Source organism: Dipodomys spectabilis, unplaced genomic scaffold, assembly GCF_019054845.1.
Source record: "Dipodomys spectabilis isolate Male_0828 unplaced genomic scaffold, ASM1905484v1 ptg000054l, whole genome shotgun sequence".
NCBI classification, from domain to species: Eukaryota; Metazoa; Chordata; class Mammalia; order Rodentia; family Heteromyidae; genus Dipodomys; species Dipodomys spectabilis.
The window spans coordinates 5,250,785-5,276,211 of NW_024870731.1; the positions used below are offsets into that span (position 1 = coordinate 5,250,785).

Sequence of the window (25,427 nt, forward strand, 5' to 3'; positions counted from 1 at the left end):
TGTTAACCCCTCATGGGGTTAACAAGGCCTCTGGACACAGCCAGGTCCCTATGGGGTCCTCCTCAGCCTCAGGTCCAGACAGGAAGGGGAACCTGGGATATAACCATTGAGAGATTGTTCTGAGGACTGAAAATAAAAATTTCTCCAGTTTTCAATGACATTCCATTTTATTCACAGGGAAAAAAAAAGGAAAAGAAGAACAATGGGTATAATGTATTGAAACTGAAAACTATCCAGGCTGACAGAGAAAACTGTCTTTAAGAGAAGTTCCTTAAACTGAAATACCTATTAAAAGTAAATATATGTCAAGCGGAATTATTGACAAAAAGGAGGAAATTACCGTAACATTCTCAATTTCAACTGACTTTTCACTCTGATGGAGATTTAACCCACTGTGGGAACACTCCCTATGGATCCAGATTCGTTTCGCTTTCACATCTGTACTGACATCCACATTCTATGCATACTCAGAGAGGGATCTAAGTGCCAAGGTCACACTCTGCAGCGGCAGAGGTGGGAGCTTAGCTCAGGCCCTCCAAACCCTGAATCTTAGGTGGATTCATTTCTCCTCAGCTTCCCAATGGCTGTGTCTAAAACCTTAAATGCAGTGTCTTAAAACCTTGATACTACATCAAAGCCTCTTCAGACTGAAGGTCTTACTCTGGGCCTCTAGGAGTAAGCCATACTCAACCATCTCTTTCACTCCACAAATGCTTCTGGAAATATGACTCTCAGAGACACACTGAGAGTTTCACCTGTGAGGCTCAGAGCACCCACCTTCTGCAGTTCCTGTAGGAACAGGGCATCTGAAAGGGAGTGGGAAAGGAATAAGAGACTCTTGCTCTTTCTGCATCTGTTCTGTGATATTAGTCCATCCTTACACTTATTCCATTATCTCTAAATTAAGACCATTAAGGAGTTGCTTCTTGAAAGATCCTTTGAACTCTCCAGTGTGGCTGAGATTTAGAGTTTGTTCTACAAGCTTCTCTCAGTCTCTATCAGTGGTATCTCTGCTTTGATGATGACATAATAAGCAAGAATGATCTGGTAGCTGGGGCTTCCTGAGGTGAGCTGGCATAAAGAAACATATGACCCAGGGTAGTGTTTCTACATTCTTTATGCTCTGCATGTTTTATTCACCAGCATCCTAGCCATTCTAGAAGTATCTAGAAGATACTTCTGCCATCTAGGACATATCAAGGATCCTTTCTAGTTTGACTACCTGACATGCTTACTGGATTTGAGGTTTGCAGGGAACGATCATGTCCTATTTTGTTTCTTTCATAGGGCCTAACATATTTCATGGAGATGGCATCACAAACATACTTTCGGAATGAACATATAAGTGCCTCCCTTGAACAAATGACACAGGCAACCATCTACACCTATAGTAGTGCTCGTGAAGCATCAGAATGAATGGTTTGGGACATAGGAACAGCAGAAAGTCAGCTTTAGTGAAATGGCTACTGATAGGAGAGTGCAAATGCCTGTTATGACTACCTAGTCCCATTCAGAGATGCTTTGAAGGTCCTAGCCCAACCCTGCTTCAAATCTGAGCATGCTATTAGTGGGCCACAGAAGCCACTCATCTGCCTATTTGGACTGAAGAGCCACTTGGGCTGGGAAATGGTGATAAGTGGTGCAAAGTTAGTCACATAGCACTTCACAACTATGAAGAAGAAAAATGGGGCTCACTCCTTGAGAGAGGACTCAGCCCAGTCTCCCCGAGGAGCAGCAGATACCTCAATGGAAGACTGTGTGTTTTCTGTACTCACGCAGGCCAGCCCTCAAACGTGGAAACTGTGAAGAGTGCCATCATGGCAGAAAGGACATTGTCGAAGTTGAAGTCACTGTTTTGCCAGATCCTCTCACGGACCACAGGGCTATCAACATCTCCATCCTTGTAGAGGATGAAAAGCCCCCTAGAGAAGAAAAGAAGTGCCAGTCACCCTGACTTCACATGTGGCAGGCAGCAGAAGCATTAAGACAGTCCCATGGCTCCAGCACCTTCAGAATGCCCTACTCAACTCAAGTCCCACACCTGAGCAGGACACAGGCAAAGCTTCTCACGTAGAACCTTTGCTTTCCCTACATTAAATCTGCTCTGCAGTTCAAGTGACTGTTGAATAGCGACTACTGCAAAGTGTATTCTCCAGAGCAGCTAAGAGATTCCCAGCAGGACTGCTAACAAATGAAAACTTCCAAATTGTGTTTGGTTCTCACAAAAAACAGGCTCAAAGTATATGCTGATGAATTAAAGATATGGCCATCAGGCATTCCATGAGCCCAGGTGTACTCTTATGTACATCTTAGTTTTCATCAAATCTCTTTCCATATCAATAACATTCCCAATTTCATTTCCAAAAGAATTCTAGAAGAACTGTTATATGATATTCCTTACAGCACTTGATGTCTGGAAGGACTCCAAGAGAAAAAGTCTGTGATTGTTACTGCACATGTGAGGAGGGACATCTCCACAGTGCTTCTGTACTGCCTAACTATAGGGGAGCTCTGTCCCCCAAACCTAGGCGAAAGGTTCCACAGTCGATTTGCACCTTGTCCTCTGTGACTACATCTTTTGCCCAAGGAAACCCCAAATTATGCAAGGGGGACTGGCAGCTAGACTTTGGTCATTACATCTTAGAAGGACAGGGTCACAGATTCTACACAACCTTAAGCTCCAGACAATGTTTTCATGCTTGCCTTCATATTCACTGGACATCTAAAGCAAAAGACATGAATATTGCCTACTGTGCCTCTCCTCTGCCAGTCTCTTTGAGTAGAAATCTGACCAAAGTGTGGGTGAGAGAAACAAGGAGTGAGGAAGCCTAGAAAGACTTCTGGAAGAGGAGAGTCACCTCCTCAATACCTTATGGATGTAAGGTATACATCCATAAGGATATAAGGGTAGTTACTATTTGGGACATTTCTTCATTGTTATTTCAGGATCCCCTTCCTCCTTTATAAATTTTATACCCAACAGTGAAAAACATCTGCCCATTCTTTTGGGATGATAAAAGTTTTGAAATCAGATACAGGTGCTAGATGCACATGACTTCACTAAATGCCATTGAATTGTGCACTGAAAACAATTTTATGTTCAGTGAATTTCACTTCGTTTTAGAAAACAAAGGGAAAAAAACCAACATTTATCTATCCAGCAATGAGATAAGCACACAAGTGCCTTTTATCTCCTGATTTAAACTTCTGAAATGCTAGCATGAACGATTCCTTCAAGTTTTCAACTTATTCTTCCAAATTCTGCACTCTGCTCTCAGGACACCCACCTGCATTCTTCAGGGTTACTTTTGGCTTCATCTGTGCAGCGATAGAATTTGCCCTGGGTGCAAAACAGATAGGTTGTCAAGCACAGGTTCTTCCTTATAGAAATCAAGCCAGGCCTTGAATGAAAGCACCCCTACCTTGAACAACTGGACCCCAATGCAGGCAAACATGAACTGGAGCAGGGTGGTAACAATCATGATGTTGCCAATGGTCCGGATGGCCACGAAGACACATTGAACAACATGCTGGGGAGAAAAGAGCAGGGAGACGATAGGGTGTCAAGTGACACCCTAGAAAGGTCCTAGAAAGAGCCTAAAAAGGTGAGTTGATACCAGCCTAGGGCTTCTGTTTTACTGCACACTTTCATATCATCTTCCAACTTCACAGGCCTTTGTGTTTTACTTTCCATTGTTATTGTGAGGATTACTCCATAATTGAGCCTCTCTGGGTTCTTCTCAAGTAATTGGTTTAATTTTTAAAAACGCTATGTGGATAGCAATGTCTAGCACATAGGCTCCCAGCATCATCCCACCACCAAATAGGACTTAGAAAATACAAACCCCTCTAGATTTGTCTATGACCTGCCTGAATAGAGATTTAAAGTCAAAAATAAACACAAAGAAATACTAGTGATGAGAAAAATAATAAACATTAACCACAATGGAAAAATTGGGGATAAAAAGAAAATAAAAGAAAAACTTAAAGGACACTAGAAATTGGCAGAGTTGGCTTAATTGGTGGGGGAAAAAAAACCCCACTTGAAAATTCATCAGGCCCCAGCACAGCTCCAGTGCAGAAGCAGCAGTAATGACAGCCAAGTTTAACTCAAACCAGCCCTGCTAGAAGGATAGGAATCAATACCTTAAGTCCTTTGGCTCTGTTGATTGCTCTGAGAGGCCTCAGGACCCTTAAAACCCTCAGAATCTTCACAACAGAGATGGCACTGGATCTAAGGAAGAATAGAGGCAAAAAAGTGATTGATAGACATTCTGGATGGATAAGAATACTTTGAGATGAGTAGTTTTACTTGATCTACATCTCTTCAATTTGCCTGCTATCCATGTTGAACTGAGCTGATGCCTCTCTAGGATATCAGCACAATCTCTTTCCAACATATGCTACACACACAGTGCCTCCTGAGATGAGCCCATATGCACCCAAGAAGGCTCTACCTTAGGTTCACAACTGGCCTTGGTAGAAATGCAATTTATAAACTTGCTTTGTTCTTTTCACTAAACATAAATAGTTGTTTAGGTTGCTCCTGGCCTTTAGGTTTCAATTTGTGTTCAAGTTTAGAAACCTTTTGCAGTATTTTGGTGATGAGTTTCTCTGGCCTTCAAGAAGTGACGTCTGGCAGAAGATAAGAGTAATCACAGTCCTGAGTGGTACTTAGGACAATGAGGTGAACTCAGTGTGCTGCACTGGGGAAGTACAGCCTCGGGGCAGTCTGTGAAGGCTGACTAGAAGGGTGATAGTCAGGAAGTTGCAAAGGAGGAGCAGGAGTTAGCCGTAGAGGGGAGAGGGTCTCCAGACCATGGGAGCAGTGCATATAAAGGCACAAGGCTCCTTTGCAGCACCCCACATATGGGGACCCCTGTATAGGAGGAAGTGGGTTAGAGCTGCAGCTGGAGAAGGCAGGGAGAGTCTGGAAATTTATGGTACTTATGAAGATACAGTGTAAATGTCCTGAGCAGAGGCTAGGGGGCTCCTTTTTTCTGGGCATCAGTGAGAGGTAAGGAGGATGGCCAGGAAGGCAATGCTAGGCATGAGACCTTCGTCCTCCCCAATTACCTTTAGTTGGAGGGATGCTTGTGTACACACGTACACATATGCAGTACTAATGATCAATTCCAAAAGAGGTGTTCAGAGGCCAGCAGGAAAGTGAGGCCACAGCTGATATTCCCAATGGAGCCTCTGCCCCCAGGTCTGGCAAATGACATATAGGCCAGGCTCTGCAATGGCTATTCCCCAACAGAGATCTCCAAATACCAAGGAGGGATCTTAGGTCCTAACTTTTTACCTCAGATCCCTCCTAGCTGAAAAGCGTCAAAGGCCAAAAGGAAAGGCTGTAGTACCTGCTGCCTCCTGGAAATTTGGGTAAGTCTTCATTATTCAGGAAGGTAGGGGCCCTGAGAGGTCACCTGGCTCCAGCTCTTCCTCTACAGAAGGGGAGCTGGGATCTGAGAGAAGATGACCTCAGGCCTAGAAACAGCCCTTAGAGGAACTGGGAACCTGGCTTTCTCCCCCCTAATTAATTCTTTCACCCTTGGCTTGAAACCAGTTTCATAGGGAATAAAACAACCTGGTCTAGTAATGAGTAAAAAGAAAAAAGGAAGCACAGGAAAATAAGAATTGCCCCATCGTTTTCTGTCATGGTTGCAATCCTGTCCAAATAAATATAATCATTAAAATAATGTCTACTCTCTATGAATTACACCAAAATTTCTTATATAAACCATTGTGTTGATATTCCTAGATGTGCGTGTGTTTGGATTTGTGCTTGCACATGTGTATATGCATATAAATATGTATGTATGTACACACACAACCACACCATAGTATACTTACTGAATCCCAAATGACACCAGAGATACCCCAACAACCAGCATATCCAACAAATTGAAGTAGTTCCTGCAGAATGCCCCTTTGTGCAGGAATGCTCCAAAAGTTGTCATCTATAAACAGAATCAAAGGTCATTTGCTGTTTTTTCTCCCAGAGGTAAAGAAACCTGGGCTCTTCACAAAACTTTAAGGAAAGTATGACTTTATTAACAAATGCAAGCTGGGTACCAGTAGCTCATGCCTATAATCTTACCTAATCAGGAGGCTGAGATCTGAGAATCATTATTCAAAGCCAGACTAGACAAATCTGAGAGACACTTATCTCCAGTTTACCAGCAAAAAGCCAGAAGTGGAAGTGTGGCTCAAATAGTAGAGTACCAGCTGTGAACTTGAAAAGACCAACTGAGAGCACAAGCCCAATACTGGCACCAAAAAAACAAACACCAAACAAAACAGACAACAGCAAAGTACACATAAAAGGGCTAAGCAATCAAATAACTTTTACTCAAAATAAAACCCAAAGGGGGCAGCTGATTTCAGACACATTTTTTTTTTGTCAGTCATAGGGCTTGAACTCTGGGTCTGGGTGTTGTCCCTCAGCTCTTCAGTTCAAGTCAGTGCTCTACCACTTGAGCCAAAGTGCCACTTCTGATTTTCTGGTGGCTAATTGGAGATGAGAGTCTTACAGACTTTTCTGCCCAGGCTGGCTTTGAACTGCGATCCTCAGATCTCAGCCTCCTGAGTAGCTAGGATTATAGGCGTGAGCCACCGGCGCTCAGCTTCAGACACATTTTTAAGGAGACAAATTGAGACCTGATTACCACAATGATAGACCTCAAATATGAATGCATCACTCGCCTGACTAAAGAACTTGTCTCAGGACAGACTGCCCACGACTATACGTGATAATGTCAACACTGACAGATGACATGGTTTCCCCAAAAATGCTGGTCTGGCCTCTCTGAGGCCCCAGTTATCATCTACATGGTTCCAATTTTGCTCTTAGTCGAGGCAAGAAAAAGTGCAGGAGTTTAGCACTCACAGGTTCTGTTTACACAGAAATGTGCATTTTCCATGAAGAACCTTTACGATTGCTCCTATCTTTATCTACCCATTTCAGTTTCTCCATGTCTGGCTCCTCCAGCATATGGCAGGTATGGCAAGAAAGCTGTCATGTGACATCTCAGCAAGGTCATTCTCTCTTCCATCCTAGCCCATGCCTTGGGTAGCTGGAGCACATTTTCTGGGTATTCCACTGAGAGTTTATTAAAGAAGTTCCCCAGAGTCAAAACAGAAAAATAGAGTAATTCCGCAATTCTGAAGGGGGAAACAAGGTTAGTAGGGTTGAGGAAAGGCATAGTTGGGAAATACCACCCTGAATCTGAGAAAACTGCCAAAATTCAACCTTTCCAGCCTAAAAAAAGGTAATTTCCCAAAATTTAAACAAATGAGCAACTATTTTTCCAAATCTCCCTCAAAGTCACCCTCAGCCAGCATTTCAGATGTGAAGTAATTCTAAGTAAATCTCTGTTCTCCATTTTCTGTATCCTTCTTTTTTTTTTTTGGGTCCGGTTGTGGGGCCTGAACTCTGGGTCTGGGCGCTGTCCCTCAGCTCTTCAGCTCAAGGCTAGCGCTCTACCACTTGAGCCACAGTGCCACTTCCGGCTTTTTTCTTTTTGCTTATGTGGTGCTGAGGAATGGAACCCAGGGCCTCATGCATGCAAGGCAAGCGCTCTACCACTGAGCCACCTTCCCAGCCCCATTCTGTATCCTTCTTATTTTAGCTTTTTTTTCCATTTTGTAAAATACCTACAAAATGAAGAATGACTTAGAAGATCTAAGTCACTGAGGCAAATCTACAGAAATGGAAAAGTAGCAACTATTTTTCTCCCTCTAAAATAACCCAGGATCTCATTTTTTTTTTTCCATAGCTTGAGAGTAACAACTTAAAAGATAGAAAGTAAAATATAACTTCAATTAACCAGGCTTACGGACTAAGCAGAAGACTTCCCCATTAAGCTAGGACAGTGAATGACCAAACAAGAAGGTGAGGCTAGAAGAGATGCCAGAGAGAACGCTGGCCCACTACCAGTGTACTCTGGAGCATGGCTTTAACCATCAAGCCACCCCAGTTATCATCTGACCACTGTCCCCTTGCTCAACTCTGACTCAGAGAAGACTGGCAAGCAAATTCACTGGCTTCACTTAGGCAGGGAAATGAACCCAGGTTTAAACGAATTTTGATTGGTTTTGAGCCAATTAAAAAAAAAAAATTAACAATAAGAATGAAAAAGAAGTCACTACCTGGCCATGTTAATTGAGGTTTTATTTATAGGAGATTTTGTGAAGAGCCCAAGTTCCAACATAAAGTTATTGTTTTCCTTAAGATGCACACACGGAAACCTTAAAATGGCTTAAGGACAGCTGTAGTTCAAAGTCTTCACTTTTCAACGTCTTCACTCTAGAAGATGGTTGCTTTGACAGTTTTCATGGGCCCTGTTCTAGAATGGCAAGGACTTGCTCCTGGAGACTCTTAGCTCTCTGCTCCTAGTCTCCAGACCTCTGAGCACGTAAGAAGGAGCTCCCCAATGGGGTGGCCTTCACATTCAATACACAAACTGCATGCAGCACTGGCAACTGTTAGCTCATGCATGGGCAATACATTTAGGTCATCCTGTCTGAAAAGGTGTTCCTTTTCTTTGTGCAAATGCAAGCCCATCCATTAAAACAGAGACAAAGTATCTTAACAAAATGGACCCAAGTTCTCTTGCAAATCCAGTTGCAAGAAAATAGTATGTTACTATTTTAAGCACTGAAAACATAATGTAGTCAGAGAAACAAGAAGAGAGGCATTCCTTTCATAGGATAAATGTTTTTCCTCTGACCTTATGCCAGGGAAGGGTAAAAGAAAGTTCACACATAGTATATCTGTTATCAGTGGACAAACTTCCGAAGATTTTTTTTTCCAAAAAGGAGCAAAATGTAATTCCAACTGTTGTGAAGTCAAAGTAGCTCCTACATGCACTCAAAAGTGAAAAAAGAAAGCAAAAACAAGACGGAAGGGTCACAGGAAAAAATTCTTTGTTGAAAAAAAATTTAGCTAAATTGAAGAAGAAGAAGAAGAAGGAAAAAAAAAGCCAAAAGCACTACACGCTTCTTTCCTGTGTCTCACACACAGGAGGAGCAGGCTCTTAAACACACTGCTGGTTGCCTATTACCTTCAAAATGATCTCAAATGCAAAAGTACCAGTGAAGACATAATCTGCATAACCTAGCATCTGGAAAGTAAGCAAAACATGGCAACTATTATTGCTACAGCGGCTTTAGAGTAATGAGGATCAATGAAAAATGCCATTACCTTTAACAGGATTTCAACAGTAAAGATGGCTGTGAAAGCATAGTCAAAGTAACCCAGTATCTGCAAGGTATAACACGTGAAAATAAGAACAAGGTATAAGGACAAGCTGTGACAACCAAATGGCCACAGGTGGAACCCTCACCTGTGGTTTGAGACCCATTTTTCAGGAAAAAACTCTTGACACTCCAGAGGTAGGGCAGAAATGCTCATGAAAGTTTATCTCTGTCCAATCACAACGTCTTTGTAACCCCCAGGGAATACTGGGGAGCCTTGCCTCTTTTAGCCACTCAGGCCAAGTGGCTTCCTGGGTTTGTGTTCCTAACCAACAAGGGCTGATTTCTGGAAGTGCTATCTTAACAACCTTTCTTCATCAATAGGCTATCTACCAGTGACTTTGTGGGCCCTGATAAATTACAATCACACATATTTTGGGTTTTTAATTGTGACTTGACTGAATGAAGTACACTGCCATCTAGCTGAATTTCAGACTGGTAGAGGAACAGAAATAAGGGTGTTAGTGGCAAGGCTAGTGGTGTAGCTCAATGGTAGAGCACTTGCCTAGCGTTGCCCTGTGTTCTCTAGTATATTAAAAAAAGATGTTCATGATATCAGATAGAGCCAGAAATTTCATTGTTCTATTTCTTTTTTTTTTTTTGTCGGTCGTGGGGCTTGAACTCTGGGCCTGGGCGCTGTCCCTCAGCTCTTCAGCTCAAAGCGAGTGTTCTACCATTTGAGCTACAGCGCCACTTCCAGAGCCAGAAATTTCAACATGTCCCTTCAGCCAGTAATCCCTTTCTTTTTTTGTGCCAGGCAGGCTTAGCCTGCATGATTTTACTATCTGTCTTCCTCTAGTCATTGTACTGTACCTAATTCTACTGTCTTCCAAGTCTGGTTTTTTTTTTTTTTTTTTTTTAATCCTCTCAACGGATAGACTGGCTTCTAAAGTTCTCTCAGTATTTCTGAAAATACCTTCTAGTACCCTACAGGGTCCATGATGGAGTCTCTGTACTACTGTACTACTGCAGGGCAAGGGGCCAGCAGCAAAAAGTCTAACCGCCCCAGCAAGGACATTTGCAGGGAGGGGTCTGCACACCACTGCACCCTCAGTGGTTTTCATGGAACTGCAGATGTCAAAGATAGAAGGACTGAGGAGATCACCCTGGCCTACTCTTTTTATTTAAGAGATACAGGTACTGGAAATACTGGGGCCACCGGTTCAGTCACAGCATTGCTGTGAAAGTCAAAGGCACAAGGACCTTGGAAATCAGCCAGGTTATTTTACACATGGAGACACTGTAGGGGAGTGTGCTATTGCTCCTTCCCAGTAAGATGAGGACCTCTGCTTCAGGGCCAGCTTTCCTCAGAGCAAGTGCTCTTTCCAAGGGTACTCTCCTTCCAAAATGTTCCTGTTAAAAAAGCCGGGCACCGGTGGCTCATGCCTGTAATCCTAACTACTGAGGAGCTGAGATCTGAGGATCATGGTTCAAAGCCAGCCCGGGCAGAAAAGTCCATGAGACTCTTATCTCCAATTAACCACCAGAAAACCAGAAGTGGTGCTGTGGCTCAAGCGGTAGAGCGCTCACCTTGAGCTGAAGAGGCAGGGACAACGCCCAAGCCTAGAGTTCGAGCCCCATGACCGACAAAAAAACAAAAAACAAAAAACAAAATGTTCCTATTTCTGAATTTAACATTTCTGTTTAATTGTGTTTCCTGGCCAAGCAATGGAAGGCATTTTCCATATATTATCAAGCCCTGCCACCTTCTCTTCGTTCTCCTCTAGAACACAGTAAGATAATAATGTTGAAAACATCCAGCAGCCAGCATCATTGCTGCCAAGCCTGCTTGGTACCCAGGCTCCAATCTAAACATTTAGATTTAAGTTCTCTTCTCCTTTGTTTCCCTTAGTTTTCTTTGCCATTAAGAATCCAGCTACTGATTAAAGAAACACTGTAATGCTTTAAAAGCAATACATACATGCATGTACATTTATTAAAGAGAACAATTATAGTTTTGGGAAAAGCAGCAAGGAAACAAATTTGTGGAGAGAAGATTATAATAATAAAAAAGAAACCAGAAGTTCCTATGTAAACTGTTTCTCAGTATGTACACTAGACTCAATGACACAGAGGCTTTTGTGCTTTTCCAATGTCTGGATCTCTGACAAAATCTTTTGAGGACTGATTAAGACAGGCTCAATGCTGTCACTGTTACACAGACACTAACACATACCACAGGAAAAGTGTTTTTCCCCTTCACATCAGAGTTCATGTCTTATCGCTGCCATAGATCACTTGGCCAGGTACTTAGTAGGGAAAAACAGTATGAAGCCTTCTTGTTATGACTGAAAACTGGGTGCACTGCTCTGCTGATCTGCCTTAATTCTAACGTCTCTAAGAATCTGATACCTCCTACACTTGCTAGTCTCCTTTCTCCTGGAGGTGTGTCAGTGATCAACTGAAACTGCATTGTAGTGACTGGGCCTGATAGTCAGTCATCAAGCCATTAGATCTTGGAAGCTGTCTGGCCTTTGGAGTTTCCTCAGTACTGAGTTGGCTAAATGCCTAAGATGGAGCTGTTAGAACAAGAACTAATTTCAGTGCAAGTTTCTTTACAATAAGGCATCTGTGGGTGCTACCATTAAGTTAGGAAGGTGAGGAACAGTAGATAACTTAGTTCTCTGTTTTCTTAGCATAAACACATTCTACCACTCCCAAACCTCAAGTTTCTCTTTCTATGGAACCCTCAACTTACATCCCATTATCTTCCTAACTTATATTTCTCCTCAGAAATGGAGCCCGGTATCTTTGTGTATAGTCCACTTGAGAGAAATCTTTCCAAGTAAGAACTTCTGGCCTTGTGTGGCATGCCTGGATTCAATTTTACCTTCTTGCTATTTGTTCCCCTTAGGCCCAAACCTCCAAGATGTGACTGCGTATATCTGATGGGGAAGGGGAAATAGGGACCAAAATGTCAGCAGCAAGGAGAACAGAGGAAGAAACGCAGAGTCCATGGATGCATTACCAAGTTACTGTAGAGGACTCTAAATAAAGGTCACAGTACATAATACCATTCAGATGGGTCTAATAAAGCAAAAGCTGTGGCGCTCATAACCTGGAAAACAGAGCTACAGGCGTATGCGATCTTCACTCTTAGGTCTCCTGGAGCCTCGGGACATCATCTGCCTGAGAAAGGACAGTGCTGACCCCAGAGGGAATCCCACCCACCTCTCCTCTCTCACAGGCTTACAGTGTTCCGGAAGGAGTGACTGCGAATGGGGTCCTCGGCAGCAAGGGCGGCACTGCTCAGCATAATGAAAACGAGGATGAGGTTGGTGAAGATATGGTGGTTGATGAGCTTGTGGCAGCCTACACGGATCCTGTGGGGAAAGCCAACACAGGGACACAGGCTCAGACAAGGGCCTAAACAGGCTGGGTTTTTAAAAGTAGAAGGCCCCCGTAGTGGTGATGGATCAGAAGGAGATGGTTGTCTCAGCTGGACCACCTATGCCCCCCACCCAGGTAGAAACGAGTGATCCACTCTTCACCCCATAAAGTCTACCACCAGCTGACCCTATATGGCTGTTGAGGGGACAAAAAAATGACCAGCTCTATGCTGGGTACTCCAGAGATCATTTCATCCAATCCTTAGAAGTAGGGATTTCTGTCTCCCAAAATATGGGGGAAATGAGGAAATGAGGCTAACATATGTGAGGGAACTTGAAGTGACACAGCTAGTAAAGACCAGACGCTGATTTCCAATCCAGGTCTATTTGATTCTGAAGTTTTCTACACACAAAGCCTGACAGCATATCCTCCCTGCCTTAGAAAGAAAACTGTCAAGTTAAACTGAATTTTACCTACAATGATTCCCTATCTTGAGTCCCTCTACATAATGAACAAACTATAATCTACCTTGGTTCCAAAGCTAACTAAAGGACCAACTTAGGAGGATAACTCCCCAACAAGCATACCAATTACAACAGCCATGCCTCAGCCAATTACAGGCTGCCAACTACTCCTACGATGCTCAAATAAGGCACAGGTGGTACCATAGCCAGTCAAGCGGTCTCTTTTCCTCTCTTTCCATATCTGTCCATAAATGCTGCTGCTCTGAACCTCTTTTGATTTCCAGGGATGCTTGATTTGTGACTCATTCTTTGATAAATTAAACTCAGTCCGATTTATCTGAAAATTTTAACACAAAGAATGAAACAAATTCCTTTTGTGTACTATGGGTGCTGTATTAAAATAGGACTTGCAGTGAGGGCTGATGAAATCTGTCATCTAAAGATTTTTGGCATAAAAGTTTTATTGTCTATGTGTGTGCGTGCACGCTTTATGTGTGCACACATGCACGTGTGTGTTGACTGGTTCTGAGGCATGCACTCAAGGCCCGGGACCTACCCCTCAGCTTTTTTGCCCAAGGCTAGTGCTCTACCACTTGAGTCACAGTTCCACTTTTGGCTTTTGGTGGTTAACTGATGAGTCTCATGTACTTTCTTGCCCAGGCTGGCTTCAAACCAAGATCCTCAGATCTCAGCCTCCTGGGTAGCTAGTATTACAGGTGTGAGCCATGACTGGAAAAAGTCCTAATTTTTAATTTTAGAATTGACCCCCAACTAGAAGTCCTTAGAAAGAGAAGTCACATCATCATTTGCTAACATGTAAAGATCTCACTGCATTATATGCTGTAGTTCTTTCTGAGTCCTGAAGCCCCATGAGGCCAGGGAGGGCTGCTACCTATCAGGTTGCTTAACAACTGACAACTGACTGACTTTACCCTAAACACATGTTTGCCAAAGACTATACATAGGTTTTCCCTTGAAAGACTTTTTTCATTATTAGACTCTTCTCTTTTGGGGCATTCAGTGCTGGTTCCCTTAACTCCCCCTGCTGAAGGTTTGTTAGTTGTTAGCAACTGAATCTGCAGCTGCAGAAGACCTTCTAAAGCAGCGAAACAGGAGTGCTCTTGATTTTTGGGGGGAAAATCAAGTCAAACATAAAGTGCTGCAGGTGTCAGCAAACATCAGGGTAATCATCTCATCCTCCTTTTTTTGGTGCCAGTCCTGGGCCTAAGCACTGTTCCTGAGGTTTTGTGCTCAAAGTTAGTGCTCTACCACTTGAGCCATAGCTCTAGTTCTGGCTTTTTGGTGGTTAAAAATAAGAATCTCACACAGTATCTTGCCTAGGATGGTTCCAAACCAGAACATTCAGATCTCAGCCTCCTCTGGAGCTAGGATTACAGGTACCTGCCATCCTTTTTTTTTTTTTTTTGGACATCCCAAAAGTAATGAGCTGTAAAATCAATCATCAAATTTTCACCTCTCAAGGACCTGTGAATTATGCAGTCTTCCTTTATGACAGCCAAGAACTCCGCCTGCAATTCTAGAAACCTTTCCAGGAGCTACCTATTCCCCTTGGCAGTTCACTTAATCCCAGATGATTAAAACCTACAAATGAGCTAGTAAATAAACTTCTTCCGCCTACAGTATATGTGAGTCACTACCATGTTCCTGGTGAGTACCTTATTATTTCAGTATGAGAAATACTATTTAAAGCAGTGTATCCTAGAGCTGAAACAAATACTTATAGCTTATAAATATCACCAGGACATATTATTTCATGGTCATAAAAAAGATCACCTAAATGGGATATGAGGATGAAGATACCGTGCAGAACTCGGTCACAAAATTCTTGTCCCACAAAGCATCTTAGAAAATGTCCACTGGTTAAGAAAGGGCTCTAGGGGCTGGGAAGGTGGCTCAGTGATTGCCTCGCATGCATGAGGCCCTGGGTTCAATTCCTCAGCACCACATAAGCAGAAAAAGCTAGAAGTGGTGCTGTGGCTCAAGTGGTAGAGTGCTAGTCTTGAGCTGAAGAGCTGAGGGACAGCTCCACTCAGGCCCAGAGTGCAGGCCCCACGACTGAAAACAAAACAAAACAAAAAAGCAGAAGAAAGAAAGAAAGGGTTCTAGGCCATTGCATGGAAGAGCAGAGTGGTCAGCTTCAAACAGAAAATCTTGATGATCACAGACATTTGCTCCATTGCTGTTCCCAGGCAGAAGAAGAAGGGGAGGACAATCTAGAACATCATGCCTTCCAGTATATGGTCACAACCTTAAGGGAAAAGAACTGATGGTTGAGGCAAGAAACAAGCAGGGAGGGATTGGTAGGGAATTGGGGGATCCTGGGACACTTGCGTTCAGAAGAGGGCTGCAAAACCACTTCCCCTTCTCCCACCCAGCCATCCTCAAGCGACCTGTAGAGTCACTGACTGCAGAGAGGTGGTAGTGATGGGACTAGAAAGGGTATATTTACGGGTTGGTCTTGCTAAGAATGAAGAAAGCGCTTCCTTCAGGGATGGGAGCAATTTTCTCCTTCATGTTCAACTCTGAGATTCTGCGAGGACGGGGACCAGCAGGAACCTCGGGTTCATCCTCTTCTTCCTCCTCTTCCTCTTCACCTACTTTAAATAAAACAGTTTTTATAGGCATAAAATAAAAAGATTGCATATGGGTTTTAATTACCGTTCCCAATTTTACCAATTTAAAATGTGGCTTAAATATTAAGAGCATTTACTGCTTATCTAATCAAAACCTCCCTGCTTCTTCAGAATATGGACTGACTAGAGTTGGGGGTGGGGAGACAGCCCTCTCTGGTAAGTGTGTTCAGCTGTGGGAAGGAAGTTCTTTCTAGGCTATGATCTGACACAGGTAAAAGTGGTCATGATGGTGGTATTCTCAATGACATATTCCTAGCACCTGGCTGTTTCCCCAGCTTCAGGCTGAAAAAGCTCTATGTGGGATTTCAAGTTACAGATAAACAGCCCCTGAACTATCCAAGTCCGGCTTTTATCATCCAATGAAGGCATCAATGAAATGAAAAAGTGTCAGGTAAATGCTAACAACTGATCTTCCACAGAGTTCTGTCAGCAAAAGTTGGGCCAATACTGATCCAGCTGCACATTCCTTCTCCACCACCCTGCATGGAATTGTGCATCTATGCTGCCTGTGACTGTGGGATATAGCAGAACTAACTGACCCACCAGGAAGTTGATCCCATTGTCTTGGTGGCCTAACTAGGTCAGCGTAAAGGAGGGAGGCCACAGCAAAGCCCTGTCTCATCTCATGAGCTGAGAGCTTGTCTCTGGCCTTCACCATCATACCTGGCACATCACAAGGTGGGTAAGGATCTTTGTCTTCATCCTCTTCTCGATAGTCATCAATTGTAACCTAGGATAAAAGAGATGTTTCAGGAGGAGAGAAGACAATAGCTCCAATATACTCTAGAGGGCCAAAGGGTAACCAGCTGGTCAGCACAGGATAAGGTATTCTTCTCCTGAGTGTCTGTGTGTGAGGACAGGGCCTATTATATGGGGATTCTGCTTCAGACAGAGGCTTGAGCCCAGTTGAGAAACATGATGCCAACTTGGTCCTGGGTTCTTCTGATGTCCCAGTGTAGTAGTTGTACATATTCTATAATAACATTTGGAGCCGGGTGTCAGTGGCTCACACCTGTAATCCTAGCTACTCAAGAGGCTGAGATCTGAGGCTCGAGGTTCAAAGCTAGCCCAGGCAGGAAACTCCGTGAGACTTTTATCTCCAATAAACCACTCAGAAAACCAGAAATGGCTCTGTGGCTCAAGTGGTAGAGCACTCACCTTGAGCTAAAGAGCTGAGGGACAGCGCCCAGAGTTCAAGCCCCGTGACTGACAAAAAAAGAAAAAAAAGAAAGAAAAAAAAAGGAAAAATAACCACATTTGGATTCCTGACTCTAGATGAGATTCTGAGTTCCATGGAGGTAGAGAACCTGTCAGTCTTTTTCATTCCTGAATCGAGTGCCTGACCCCACAACTGCTACTCAGAATTTATCAATTCAATGAACAAATAATGGAAACTTCCACAGCTGTCCTAAGTGTGATGAAGTCTGACAGTGTGGCCCTAAATCCTCCCAGATCAACAGATCCTGGGATCACCACTGGGAACAGATGTCTACTAAAAATCTCAGGTTTAATACCAGCTTGAAAGATGCTAACAGCACTATGACCAACACAGGGAAACAAGAAGTCAAACTGTCTTGGTTCTATAGTGAAATGTTAGTTAACAGATAGCTCCCTGACTAAATTCAATCACAAGCCCTTGAGAAGTCAGCATCTATATAATATGCTCTACGTTCACACCAAAACATTACATATGAGACATGTCACAGCCAAAGTGGTACATTTATGGTGATGCCAACAGAATCAGACTGAAACGAAAGGCAGAGAAGTTATTTTAGTACATACCTTGTTGTCACTGTTGGCTACCTGGTTGACTTCTGGTTTGTTGTTCTTTTTATTTTCTAGACTCTCTTTTCTATAAAGAATACAAGAAACAAAATAACCATATTGCCACATATAAAAATGTTAATCAGGATTCTCAATCAACAATGTCCCAATGAAGGACAGAATTTAATTGAAAACAACACTAACAGAAAAAGCACAGCACAGCCCAAACTCGGAGCTTCCGGTTCATCTAATGCAATGGATTCATTATACAGATCATCTTATTAAAGCCCCTATCCAAGAGCTAATCAGCATTGAATGCATCATTTGTTTTATGATGCCAAAATTAACTGCAATGATGCTTTAGAATGGAAACGTGTGACTCCCATTCTCAGCTCTGAGGATAAAAGCTAAAGGCTTGGCTTCCTTCCAAGATTCTTTCCTCTTTGGCCTGCACCACATGGTCACCTCCATGAAACATGGAGGTGCAGCTCCTATGAAGCACATTTGGATTTATCAGGTCTTTCAGGCACCTGGGCTTCCCAAACTCCTCAGTTAAGAACTCAGACAAAAAAATGGAGTTACCTGGCAATCTTTTTTCTTTCCTTCTCTTCAGCTTCCTCCTTCTGAGCAGTATTCAAACTTTCAGCATCAGCCAAATTATCAACAGCGATGGCCAAGAAGACATTCAGTAGAATATCTGATTTCAAGATTTTAAGGCCACAACAGATGACTGAATGCAACTACACACGGTCAGCAATGACAATGCCATATTCCATCCTTCCACCCCTTGTTCTGTAAGGCTGGTAGCAGGTAACTGTCCCTAGTGTGGGCACTTAATAAAATCAGAGGACTTGGGAAAGACATGCTCCTCAACAAAGAAACAAAGAAACAAAAACCTTTTAGAGAGTTATCTGAAAAGAGCTAATATCAAGACTCTCTGAAATCCAGAAAAATCTACAAATGTCAACATTTCCTGTTGTTTTCATAAATCTATGTATCTATAGTTGATGCACATTGCACAAAACAATCTAATAATATCGATGTGTTTTAGATTCTTTGGAAATATATAACATAACACACATAGTGAGGGCAGCTCTTTTCAAACCAGACTCCTTCAAAGCCATACATTTTTCTAATAGATATTAGATTTTCTTTGAAATTGCTTTTGGGTCTTTAGATAATTCATTCATTTCTTCACTCCATAAACATTGAAAGCTGGTAACATGCTACCTCCTGCCTGCCAGACGGTGCTGTTCTATCTTCTGAAAAGTCCTATTGTGGCTAGATCTTTGATAATTGTGATTCAACCAGAAATTTTCACATAGTAAAAGTCAGGTAACCAAGTTACCAGGATTTTGTTGTTGTTGTCATATGTGGTTTCCTTGAAATCTTTTTTTTTTTTGCCAGTCCTAGGGCTTGGACTAAAGGCCTGGGCACTGTCCCTGAGCTTCTGTTGCTCAAAGCTAGCACTCTACCACTTGAGCCACAGCACCATTTCTGGTTTTTCTGTTTATGTGGGCTGAGGGAATCGAACTCAGGGCTTCATGCATGCTAGACAAACACTGTACCACTAAGCCACATCCCTAGCTCTGAAGCCTTTTTTTTAAAGTATCCTGAACTGTAATATTATCAAAGCAGAAGATGCAGGTTTCTTATTCGGAGTGCAATAGATAAAGTCTGTGCTGGATGAATGCTTCTCTGTCTGAGATAAGAGCATGAGATCACTGCCCCATATGTCTTGTGTAAGCTGAAATCCCGAGCAGTGCTGAGCACGCAACCCAACATAAGCCTTCAGGGATCCTGTGAAGGGCTATTGCGCTTCTATTCAAGGCTTCAAAAAGGATGGAAATGTGAGTGAACTACAGTAAGACTGTCACAATACCTTTGATGTATCAGTGTATTCTGGAGCTGCAAGGAGCTCAAGAAAGCCATGTCCTGGGTGGAGAGAGCTTGAGTACTTCTCTGATGGACATGGGGTGATGGTGACTTAGATAAGGCTCAGTGCTAGGAACCACAGTTCTGACTATGTCTCTCAATGAAGACATAATTGCTTCTCAAGCACTAAACTCTTTTGGGCCATGAAGAGCAAATGTGAAATAATAACCTGTAAGAAGGTCGTATAGATCCCTAACAGATGGTTTCCAAAGGCAAAACCCATCATCTGTGTTTAGCGACATTGCCCACACCTCAGAAATAGCAGTTCACTCTGGAATTCATTCCAAAGTCTACCAAGCACCTCCACCAGGCTAGCTTCTCTTCTGGGTAGTGAAGACATGGCAGGAAACATGAGAAAATGGAACATCTTGCTGGGGACACAGAACATAAATAACTCTTAAGTATCTCACACATGTGTTACAAAGAACTTGAAATAAAATCAAAGAGAAGTGGTGGGGAAATACTCTGCAGTCTATCCTGCTGTGGTCTAAACAGCCAATCATGAGGACAGCAAAAAAAGAAAAGATTGACCATTCATTGAACAAATTTTTACCAAAGGCCAACTATGCATAGGCCCTACCCTATAATGAGAAGTGATATGGAAAAGGAGGGTAGGGAACAGAGTCAAAAATTCAATTCATATCCTACAAAAGGATTAAGTGACAAATGGGATGGGCCTAGAGTGGTAACATTGATGAAGACACATTGTATTCCTAAACTCTTTTGTTGGATGACAACTCCTGTGTAAAACTACTTAAATAAAAATATTTTTTTAAAAAAAGAAGATACTGAATTTGAGAAACTGTTGTCTAAGCCAGGTATAGTGGTACATATTTGTAATCCCAGTTATTTAGGAGGGAGAGGAAAGAGGATTGTGAGGTTGAAGTCAGCCTCAAAGTTATAGAAACTCTTCTAACTGAAAAAAAACAAAATATAAACAAAAGGGCAAAGGTATTGCTTAAGAAGTAGAGTGTTACGCTTACAAGCATAAAGGCTTGGATTCAATCCTGAGAGGGAAGAAGAGGAAGAGGAAGATGAGGAGGAATGGGAAACAGAGGAAGGAAGGGAAAGAGGGTAAGGAAAGATGAGAGGGAGGAGGAAGAAGACAAGGGAAAAAGAGCAGGAAAGAGGAAAGGGAGGAGATGCTGTTATCTAGGTAGAGGGATGGAGGTAGAGGGATGGAGGACTACCTACACACAGACTCTGCCCCTAGCAACAGATGTGAATAAAATCTAATAGGGTCTCAGAGGTCTAGAAGGAACTGGACAGATTGCTCCCTGGAGAAGGGTAAAATAAAGCTGAGTCCAGGGACAAGCAGAGTATCTCCAGGCTAAGATACTGTTTTCATAGAAACTTTACAACATAAACATCCTTACAGAGGATAACTGGACAGGTTTGTACAAAGGTTCCCATAAGAAGAAATTTCATCAATGTAACCAAGAAGATGAAAGGGGAATCAGCTGAAGGGAGTCCTTAGGAGGAGAATTCAGATGAGGTCTTATTTTGGAGGGTGGGGGAGGAGGGAGGAGGCTTTCTTTTTTATTTTACATTTTAAAATTATCATTAATTACTTGTTTGTATACAGGGGTTTCAATTCAGCATATCATTTTTTTCTTTATTGAGAAGGTAATGAGCAGGGGGTTACAGTTATATAAAGTAATAAGTACTTTTTTGAGAGCTTTTATGGCACAAAATGTTTATAGCTACAAGTTATACACGAATTGTAAACTGTATAGAATGATATAAAGTGCTAACTAAATAGATGAGAATGCATAATCACTTTGGCTCAGTTCATTCCAATCATTTCACCAGTGGTCCACTTAGAAAGCCTCCTCTGTCTGGAGCAGTCAATCTTACTGCAGCCCCGCACTCTGCTCTTCTCACCGAGCATGCGTGGCTGTCTTGCTCCCGATTTTATTTACAAGTATTTTAAGCCAGGTTTCACCAAGCGTAAGAAAAATGAAATCTGCCTTTTGGTCCCCAAACTGTAAACAGGTGTAAAGGTTTTAAGCATTAATCTTAAATTGTCACAGTTATTTATCGAGTTCTCCTTTCCAATGACACAGTTTGTCTGCATTGTGTCCCACAGTAGGGCCACCAACTCATCATGGTAAGCTCTACCGTGTTCTAGCTGGAATTCCACATCACAGATGCTTCAACAAACATATAAAACTAAATTTATTTCCAATAGCAAAAACAGTAATACACCCAAAGCTCAGTGGCACTGGTAGACGGCTACTGAGGTTCTCAGGAAGGGAATGCATTGCCTGTCAGTTACTGACTGCTCTCCTTCATGATGCCAATTTCAGCAAAGTGGACACTGCGGTAGTCAGCTTTATCCATCTTGCCAATTTTGTCCAGACTTTTCAAAAACCATCCAATCTGCTCTTTTTCTTCCCAAAGAAATCTGACTATGAACACTTGAAATATGTTAGAAGGCCAATCAAGTGTTACCAGGTCTAAGAAGTAAGTCAGAAACAAGATATGAACATATTCAGACATCAGATGAAAAACAAAGAAAAACAAAGTAATTCAGAAAACTATTTGGGATATGTCATCTTTCCTAAAGACAGACAGCTGTATTCTTGAAAAAAAAAAAAAGATAGAAAATAATGGTTGTTTCTCTGTGTTGTTTCCATTCTAGCATGAGCATTACAACCTTGGTCAAGGAAGGGCTGGTTTTCTGCAAAGGGGAAAGCTGGCAGCCTGGTGCTGCCCTCAGAGACTGCGCGATCTCCTCAACAATGCTTCTCTAAACACTCAACAGCAAGGTCGACATCATCAACAGCCACTTGTGATATATAACACACATAGCAGTGCCCTTTAGGGCCATGCTATGTTCTGAAATCCAACAAAACCTACCCAAAGAATCAGTAATTCTGCTGTTTTCTAAGGATTTGGTCCTAAAGCTTCATATTATAGAAACAAACAAGGTCTGTCAGGGAGGATCTGTTAGTATTCCGGAATGGAATGCCAAGAGCTCAGCCTAATCAGCCCCTCCCCACACCTGCAGGACCCATCAGGGAGAAGGGGCCCCAAGGAAATGAGTGGCATGTCACCCGTTCCCACAACCCAAGTCTGCTTTCCGAAGTTACACAAGTGCTTGGAAGAACTCGGAAGCAAAGGTCTTCAGCGTTTAAAGGCTGCAGAATGTAAGTAAAGCTTCCTAAAACAAGAAACCTGGATTAACACCATGAATTGGACTCATTTCAAAGTCTCTTCTTAGAGAAAATAAAGAAATAAAAAAGAAAATTAAAGGCCATGAAAAATTTACATGTAGCTAAACACTTGAAAATACCGGTACTCACAAAAATCTCAAAAGCCATTTCATATCTAGGCCTGAGACGCTCCTTATCAGAAATAAAGCCTCTGCCACAGAAAAGACACATGACAAGCAGCGGAGATGAGTCCTACACTACGCTCCCTATCCTGCACACCCACAGGCACCATCAGGAGGCTTGGAAAAAATAGCTCCAAAGCTGCTTTCAAATTATTTTTATTGCCCAGGATATTTTTTTCTTGTCTCTTGCTTTTTTTTTTTTCAGTTTTTGTTTTCTTTTTAATAACTATAAATTCAAGCTTAGGGAAGCTTGTCTTGAGGTCTTGGAAAATAAAACCAAAACAAAACAACAAAGCTCTTTCTAGCATCATTTCTACCCTGATCTCATTTTAAGAGAGATGGTAGTTACATGGCCAGAGTCAAGTTCTTATCATGAATGACACGGGTTCAGTTCTGGGGGTGCTACACGAGACGACGGCATGGTTGACAAAACTATAATCTGCTGGTGGCATTTGTGGAAAAGAAGCCCTTGCAAGTTTCTAGACAACAGGAAATTCTGTTAGGAAGTTCTAAAGTGTCTTACCGGCCCCAGAGGGAACAAGTTAGTAAAATGCCTCCACCGAGTTTGAATACTGGATTTCAGAGTTACTGGACTGGATGTGCAAAACCAGGGTGGTAAGTTAGATACCTGGGCTCCTCCCTCCTTAGTAGGTGCTGGCAGAGGGTATTGCTCAGGCATTTTCCTATATAGATGTCTAGCCCCAAAACCAGGATGTGAGAAAGGAAGTGATGGAATGAACACCCTCAGGAACTCTGCAGAGAAAATGCCTCCTTTCTTCATGGCTCCACTTTTCCTCATGCTTAGCGATACAACATGTTTAGGGTGCCTGAAGTGGAACTCCTTGGGCGGAATGTTCTCGGGTCTACTGAACCAGTCTGATATCCAATCTGCAGAGATTCTGCTTCTTTCTCTCGTTCTCCAGCTTCTTCTTCTGAGAGCTGTGGTCCAGGCTGGTGTGCATCTCCACGACAAACATAATCTGCCTGTCTTCTTGTGGGGAAGGGCTGTCACAATGGGAGCTGCCTCTGGAGCTGCTCTGCTCTGACTCATGCTGGACACCCAGAAGAATCTTTTCCATGTCTCCGCTAAGGATGGAGGATTAGGAGGGCTCATGCTTCAGCCCTCCGTTCTTCCCATTGCTGGGTACCTCCACGCAGGAACCTGTGAACTTGCCTCTCCGCTGTCTCCTAGGAGTTCCTTGCCTTCCAGGGTTTTCATTAAGCCCTAGGGATGTGGAAGGAGAAGCTACAGGCAGGAGGAGGATTTGGGAAGACACTAGCCAGTACATTTGTTTTTAATCACTGTTATCCCCCTCATTTTCTCCCACTTACCCCTCCATATTCCCCTCCCCCTCCAAGCTGTAAAGTTCATTTCCAACATAGTGTCAATATGATATTGTCCCATTTGTAAAGAAATGGACAGACCTGGAAATATTATATTAAGCAAAGTAAGTCAGATCCAAAGAAAAAAATTAGGGAAATGATAAAACCTACTTAAGAACTAGAATATGTCTTTGATATTCTTAACAGGGGTCTCAATAACCCAATTGCTAAGTACAAAAGACCATATATAATAAAGTATCAACATGAACTCTAAGAATTGGAAACAAAAGTTTCTTATGATTTCCTGTATGCAGTTATTATTTCTTTTTTATGTTGTAATTTTCTGTACCCTTTGTCTTGTATATAACTTTATTTGATCTATGGAAAGGAAAGGGAATCACAGACAAAGGATGAACTAATGCAGCAGATCAATTTATGCATCTGTCTCCCCAGCTCTCCCAATGCCACACATCACCTTAAGTTGAACTACTATGACCAGAACCACATGCCTAGGCTTCCAAATGTACACCTGCCCTTCTGCAAATTGAGGCAAATCAAAGGGATACTGTGTCCATACTCATTGAAATATCATTGTATCCACTCAAAGGAACTTGATATTAATATGAAATAGTTTATTTTGGCAGAAACTGAAGCACTACTGTGGGAATCTGGTCCAAATAAGGACTTTTTAAACTGGAAGAATGAAGATTAAGAGGTAATATTCATATGGGTGTACAATAGTTTATTCTTCACAGCATTTTTCAGGGGGTCTATATGCCAGGTCTTGTCATGCAGGACCTAGTCCAAGGTAAGATAGACATAACCAAAGGTTCTAGGACTATGAAAGTCTGATGGAGGTAAATAAACAGACCCAAGGACCAATTTCCAAGGTCTAGGATAACAGAGTGCATCTGGGAAAAGGAGGGAAACAAGTGAGAGAAAAGTTCCACATCATGATTAGAAGGTAGACAATGGACACTTGATAATCAAAGATATTCAGGTACAGGCTAGTCGACTGAAAATGGGTCTTAAAATGATATGGAGGTCATCCTCTGAAGGATAACACAGAACCACCAGGCTTTCCCTCTCTACCATAGGCTCGTCCATTGGGCATGTACATGACACTGAGCTGGATAGTCACCAGTATCAGTACATGTGCTGTCTCCTCTGGTTTGACTCGCTTAACCAGCTGGTGTTCCTTAAAGCCCACTGGAGATTTGCTCACATTATACTGCCCGTCCCCCAGCAATGCTGAGGGAAAGCAGATAGTGAGCCAGCAAGGGAGGGGCATTTATACAATCCCCCCCCCCACACCAGATACCATACATATAGCAGTTGCTACCCCAGCATCATTACAGA

The 25,427-nt window shown here is 42.5% G+C and overlaps 1 protein-coding gene and 1 pseudogene across 1 annotated transcript in view; both read right to left on the minus strand.

Moving 5' to 3' along the window:
* The window catches only part of Cacna1d (calcium voltage-gated channel subunit alpha1 D), a 349,086-nt gene that overhangs the window by 65,306 nt on the left and 258,353 nt on the right, over positions 1 to 25,427 (minus strand). Inside the window, exons 16-26 of the mRNA XM_042680100.1 lie at positions 18,053 to 18,167; positions 17,489 to 17,558; positions 16,370 to 16,436; positions 15,523 to 15,670; positions 12,452 to 12,581; positions 9,206 to 9,265; positions 5,854 to 5,960; positions 4,147 to 4,234; positions 3,423 to 3,530; positions 3,288 to 3,340; positions 1,776 to 1,922 (exon numbers count right to left, since the gene is read on the minus strand). Of these exons, the coding sequence (XP_042536034.1) occupies positions 1,776 to 1,922; positions 3,288 to 3,340; positions 3,423 to 3,530; positions 4,147 to 4,234; positions 5,854 to 5,960; positions 9,206 to 9,265; positions 12,452 to 12,581; positions 15,523 to 15,670; positions 16,370 to 16,436; positions 17,489 to 17,558; positions 18,053 to 18,167 (1,093 nt within the window). The remainder of the gene's footprint in view (positions 1 to 1,775; positions 1,923 to 3,287; positions 3,341 to 3,422; positions 3,531 to 4,146; positions 4,235 to 5,853; positions 5,961 to 9,205; positions 9,266 to 12,451; positions 12,582 to 15,522; positions 15,671 to 16,369; positions 16,437 to 17,488; positions 17,559 to 18,052; positions 18,168 to 25,427) is intronic.
* LOC122107879 lies at positions 23,379 to 25,359 on the minus strand (annotated as a pseudogene).